Raw genomic sequence first — 6,111 nt, 5'->3', positions numbered from 1 at the left:
TATATATATATATATATATATATATATATTTTTGTTTTTATTATTATTCTTTTTTTTTTTTAAAGGTTAATTAATAATCTGTCATGGCATTGTAAAGAGTCCTCACTATTTCATGGCTACTTTCATGCAAAACTCGACTTTAACCCCAACTAAAATAACCATAACAAGCGTCAATTAGTGCGCAAAATGAAGGCGTAACAAGAAATAAAATATCTTAATTTACAAATGACACCTTGAGCTATTGTTAAACATGACTTCGTAGTCAGGCAGTGATTAATGGATCATCTATGTAGCCATGCCAGCTGATTGGCATGGACTGGACTGCATAAACCGTTATAAACTTATTGCATGGGCTGTTACAGGGAGGGTCATGTTAGTCTGTGCAAATTAATTCAGAATGCTGTTACGGCAAATATCTGTCACTTCACATGGTTTTTTTGTTTGATCAATCTTGTTTTATATTTTAGGAAACTGAAATTAGATCGCTCATTTTCAAACAAGCAGTAGAAATTACAGTCAGCAAATGAATCGACGCATAGCTGTTAACACACACGTAAAACGTTTTAAATAGCCCACATTGACTGGGCTGCTCGTGAAAAATGTGTCCAGCTGGTCTTAAAAACTAAACAAACTTGTTTCTTTTCAAATTGCAGATAGAGTAAAACTAGAGTAACTACACTGTTAATAACTAATTCGTTATATCTTTCGAACTTCAAATAAATAAATAAGAAGCCTACCTTATAAGTCCATGATATAAAGTCCTGGAAGTCTTTGCTTAAGAAGCTAAGAAGCTTAATGAAATTGTCAAGGAGTTGATGTCATTTAACCCTCTGCATCCCTGTGCTTTGATGCATTTGCTACCATTATTGGCCCTCGAGCAAAACCGCATTTATTTGATATAAATATTGTGATTTTTAGTCAGCGCAAGGCCTCGCTGAAGAACAAGCTCTGCACAGATATACATTTTACTGAAGATTTTAAGAGCGCGCAATAGCTACAGCATGGCTCTTAAATTCAAAATAGACAGTTTTTCGCGATTAAAACAAAACATGCAGACAGAGAGGGCGAGAAAGAGAAAGAGAGGGAGAGGAATATCTCTTACCGCAGGAATGAATCCAGCGCAGCTCCCTCTCTCTCTTGCTCCGTCTCGAGTGAATCCCGCTCTCCTCCGCTCCGCTATAATTTTCTCTTAAACATATGAAAATTTATGCAAATGAAAATCAGCACTAACTGTTCATCGCTCGCAGTGCACGACTGTCCCTGTCCTCGAAACTATACAATAGGTTATATGTAGGGGTGGATCAGTCTACAGGTAAACAAACAACAATAATAATAAATCACCACTCAGTGATTAATACGTTTTTTTTTTTTATTCATCTGATGGTTCTTTTTTCATCTGAAAGGCCTGATATACGTTTGTTCAAGTTTCATGTACCAGAGTTGCCATTTAAACAAATTAAACAATATGAAATACTTGGTGTTATTATGACAGACTGTGTTTATTAGTGCTTTGTTTTTGCATTTTATAAGTATTTTTTAAACCTCGTTGTGAGAGGTGGAGATAATTCATAGATTGAATAAATAAATCAGTTTAAAAGTTTACACGGCTCGTGCTTTGAAATGGGTCTGCTTTATTCTTAGAATAAATCTGAATAAACCATGAAAAATGCTTTCCGTTAAGTTGTCAGTCCTTGCTAGGTGGCAACAGTAGATTACATACATTTTCTGGATAAAAATCTAATCTATGCTTACTCATTTGTACCCCTAAGCCAAAGCTGAATTGCTTAATGTTTTATCTGCCTGTTGTTTGCATTGTTTTATCTGTATCTTTTCTGATTTCCCTATTTGTTTGTTGCATGTACATAGGTAAAATATCATACACAATTATAATTTCATTTGAACATTTAGATGCCTGTTGCAGACAAAAGACCAACATAAAGTAAAATAAAACAAACGCTGAGACGAAAACAAGTCAAAAATGTCATCTGTAACAAAAACAAAACATCTACTGCGTCATTAAACAGAAGCCAATAATGCAGTACAGTGCACTAGAATTATATCAACTAAAGCTTCCTGCTCGGATAGAAGGTCTAGTCACTTTTATTCGTATGCTGACATCTCCAAATTAGACATAGCAAATCGCAACGCCTTGACGTGGTTTCTTAGCTGTGCCCTAAGATCTGTCACTCTCCCGAAGGATATCCAATGAGCATCAATCTCGCAGAAACTTCCTCGCGCTAATTGGGTGAAGGATGTGGATGGTTTGCGCACGCGGGGGCTGAACGTAAACATTCGCGTGCTCTCGCGCTCAGAGAGAGGAACAGAGCGAGCGAGGACAGCGAAAGCTCTCCATTGCGTGTGCATTTAACAGAGTTGTGTGCAATTCAACGTATTGAAGATTAAAGTCAGATGGACTCTGTGAAAAGAAGAAATATGAGAAGCAAGACTCGGTAAGAAAACGCCTTGTGGGTTGCAGGACAAGAGAGAGGTTTACAAAGGAGCGTCTCCTGATAAGCCTCCACATCAAGTCAAGAGAGCGCGCGATGAAGTTCGGTGTGGGATTTGTGTAATCGAGACGTGAAGTTGATGTGAAGAAGAACTAACAAGACGTTTTGGTTTCATAATTGGTCTTTAAGACAATGACATTAAGAATGGAATGCAATTGTAAAAATCACTTCCGTGCGTAATGTGGATTTCTACGCTGAAGGTATTTCTTTCTCTTTTTGCTTATGAAAAAAGGAGGTTTTGACGGATATATTTTTGCCATCTTTTGCTGTGCTGTCGGTGGACCAAATCAAAATACCACGCATACTTTTCCAGCTTGAATAATTCATGAAATAGTGCGTGCCTTCGAGGCTTGGAAAAAAAGTTACGACAATACGGGGAGGGGGAATAATAAGTAGAATTGTTCAAAGTGGTGAGGGGGGATGGCCACAGCGGCTTCCAATCCTTACCTGGCCAGCAATAGCATTCTCTCATCAGCCTCGATCGTGCACTCGGAGTCCGGAGGTGGTGGCATGCAGCCGGGAAACGGTGCCGTAACATCGGTGTCGGGAGGTTACAGAGGAGACCCCGCGGTCAAGATGGTGCAGAGCGACTTCATGCAAGGAGCCATGACGGCCAGTAACGGGGGGCACATGCTGAGCCATGCCCATCAATGGGTTACCTCACTGCCACATGCGGCTGCCGCGGCCGCCGCCGCCGCAGCCGCTGCAGCGGCAGAAGCCGGCTCCCCTTGGTCCTCCAGCCCAGTTGGCATGGCCGGTAGCCCACAGCAACAAGACGTGAAGAACAGTTCAAACAGAGAAGATTTACACTCGAGCACCGCGTTGCACCACAGACCCTCGCATTTAGGGGCTCACCAGTCGCACCAAAGCGCATGGGGTGGCACCACAGCCTCCCACATCCCGACCATCACCGGAGGACAGCAGCAGTCCCAGCAGGCTCTCATTTATTCCCAACCGGGTGGTTTCACAGTCAACGGGATGTTGAACCCTCCCGGGAGTTTAGTCCACCCGGGGCTGATGCGAAGAGACTCTCCAGAAATGGATCACCATCATCACCACCACCATCATCAGCAGCAGCAGCACACTCACCACCACCACCACCACCAGCACCACGCGGGAGTGAACAGCCACGACTCGCACTCAGACGAGGACACGCCGACCTCCGACGACCTGGAACAGTTTGCCAAACAGTTTAACGTTTTCTCGCAGACCACCATTTGCAGGTTCGAGGCTCTCCAGCTGAGCTTTAAAAACATGTGCAAACTCAAGCCGCTGCTGAACAAGTGGCTAGAGGAGGCCGACTCGACCACGGGCAGTCCCACCAGCATCGACAAAATAGCAGCTCAAGGCAGGAAACGAAAGAAGCGCACCTCCATCGAGGTGAGCGTGAAGGGAGCCTTGGAGAGCCATTTTTTGAAATGCCCCAAACCGGCAGCGCAGGAGATATCCTCTCTAGCGGGCAACCTCCAGTTGGAAAAGGAGGTGGTTCGGGTCTGGTTCTGCAACCGAAGGCAGAAGGAGAAGAGGATGACGCCGCCCGGGGTCCCTCAGACGCCCGAGGACGTGTACACCCATGCCGGCAACGTGAGTGCAGACACACCGCCTCCGTCCATGGACTGCAAACGTATGTTCACTGAGACGTAGAACAAATCATTTTATATACACTTCAAGTCAGCAAGATAACACAAATATTTTATGTAGACTATATTACGGGAGAACCCAAAACTGAAATCTTAAAAGCTCTTCGTTTTATCCTCCAATGTCCCTAACGTTTAAATTACTATGTTTGCTCTGTGTTTCAGGGGAGTTTTGTGATAGATTACTTAAAAGGTGCAAGTTTGAAAGATGAACCGGACAGCAACTACAACGTGACATCTGCGAGCTCCTATGGCCAGGAGATTCTGGTGCACTGACACCGAAATCCCGAAATCATAACCAGCCCAAAACCAACATAGACTTTATGGATTGAAATGACAAAAGAACTCCCAAGGACATGGATCAATGCAGACAAACATTAAATATTAAACAGCGGAAGAATTTACCCCAGGACACGTATCAATTGTACGCACAGGAATTATATTACTAATTTTAACAAAACGGAATTGTCTTGTCTACTATTGGAGCATTATGTGCAACAAACTACACCTTTTCTATTTCATAGTATTTTTGTGGACCACGCTTCTGTGAATAGCTTTTACACAGAAAAAACTCGTAAGAAAAAAAAAGAAGGGAAAAAGATTGATTAAATTGAATAAGCTGCACTTATTTTCCAGTTTCAGCCGACCCCTTGTAAACACTTTTTGTTGTTGTTTGGCTGAATTATCGTGGATATTGCCCTCTCTTCACTGCTTTTTTCCAGGCAGATTTTTTGGTGGGTTTTGATAACAAGTCTGTGTAATATGAATTCTCTGTGTTGATTTAAACGATTTGCTTTATATTTTTCACTAAAATCAATTTCAAATATTTTCAGGAGCAATGACAGATTTGTTGCGCGCTGTGATGACTTTCAACCTATAGTAGCATCTCTTGTAGGCCTTCCCCCCTGGCTTTTTCAATATTGATTATATTTTATACTGTTAGTATTACACTTGTTATTATATACAGATATTGTACACAAACACATTGACGAAGCTGAAACAAACCGTTGTCAAACCGTTTCCCCCGTGGTTGTTATTTAAGTTCAGTACTGACTCAGCGAGAAGTGAATTAGAACAATAAATCTGATAGCTTTCAGATGCATCGGTGCAACTTTCTTTCTTTCTTTCTTTCTTTCTTTCTTTCTTTCGCAATTTTGTTTAAATATTAAAACAAGGCTATATTCAAAACTAAAACACATTACTAATATTTGTTTTACATTTAATCTAGACAAATACAGAGACAGTTTCTGAAATGTATACAAAGGGAATTTAGAAGAGTAGCCTATCTTTTTCCCTCGATCTTCTGACCCTTGGCCTAAATATGGAAATGGGAGAACTTCCAAAATGTTTTCACCTTGCATTGTCATATTTCCTTATTGTCTTTTTTTCTTTTCTTTCTGATAGCATGTGTTTCTGTATGCTTTCGTGTGTTTTTCTTTGAAAAACAAAAGAAACAATCATAACATGTAATTTCTATATACTATCTATCTGCTATATTAACGGCGTATATCAAGTAAGGATAAGCGTGACGTCATCGTTGCAAAAACAAATAATGCAATACATTTTAAGTTTTATTATAAAACTTTTCCCGTCAATGACAAAGATTTTCTGAGACTCCAAATAGTCCGGGGTTGTGGGGGTATCCCAGAACTGAACAGAGTTATACTGTTTTCGTATTGTACCAATTATATAGGCTATTCTGCATTATACCAGCCGACACATGCTATTCTGATTTAGATTATTTTCCTCTTAACTGAATATAAATGATCAAAACATTCTGAGGCCTTCTTGCTTCTCAAAATACAAAGAAATGTCTCTAAGTATAAATCATATTATAAATCATGATAGCGTCAAAGAGACATGGAAATGTGTTGCACTATTCAGATTACTCTTCCTTTTCAAAACTCTTGTCCTCATTAAACCAGGGTAATAATTTCCATATTTTGTTTTACTTGTAGTAACGTTCC

General features: G+C 40.6%; 1 protein-coding gene across 1 annotated transcript; it reads left to right on the top strand.

The window, feature by feature from the left end:
- Positions 1-2,886: 2,886 nt before the first annotated feature.
- On the top strand, positions 2,887-4,676 carry LOC107676544 (POU domain, class 3, transcription factor 3-A-like). Its single transcript, XM_016471124.1, has 2 exons — positions 2,887-4,091; positions 4,310-4,676. Exons 1-2 carry the CDS (start codon positions 2,928-2,930, stop codon positions 4,418-4,420), a joined length of 1,275 nt encoding a protein of 424 aa, XP_016326610.1. The 5' UTR covers positions 2,887-2,927; the 3' UTR covers positions 4,421-4,676.
- Positions 4,677-6,111: the final 1,435 nt, after the last annotated feature.

The sequence above is a fragment of the Sinocyclocheilus anshuiensis genome, unplaced genomic scaffold, assembly GCF_001515605.1.
Source record: "Sinocyclocheilus anshuiensis isolate Anshui unplaced genomic scaffold, SAMN03320099.WGS_v1.1 scaffold1126, whole genome shotgun sequence".
NCBI classification, from domain to species: Eukaryota; Metazoa; Chordata; class Actinopteri; order Cypriniformes; family Cyprinidae; genus Sinocyclocheilus; species Sinocyclocheilus anshuiensis.
Note: the sequence above shows the minus strand (reverse complement) of the source record. Positions and strands in the feature narration are given on the sequence as shown.

Bases quoted from the DNA above. Each gene is read 5' to 3' on its own strand.
- LOC107676544 (XM_016471124.1), top strand. From the start codon at position 2,928: ATGGCCACAGCGGCTTCCAATCCTTACCTGGCCAGCAATAGCATTCTC. The intron at 4,092-4,309 runs GTGAGTGCAGAC...TCTGTGTTTCAG, and splicing joins TGTACACCCATGCCGGCAAC to GGGAGTTTTGTGATAGATTA.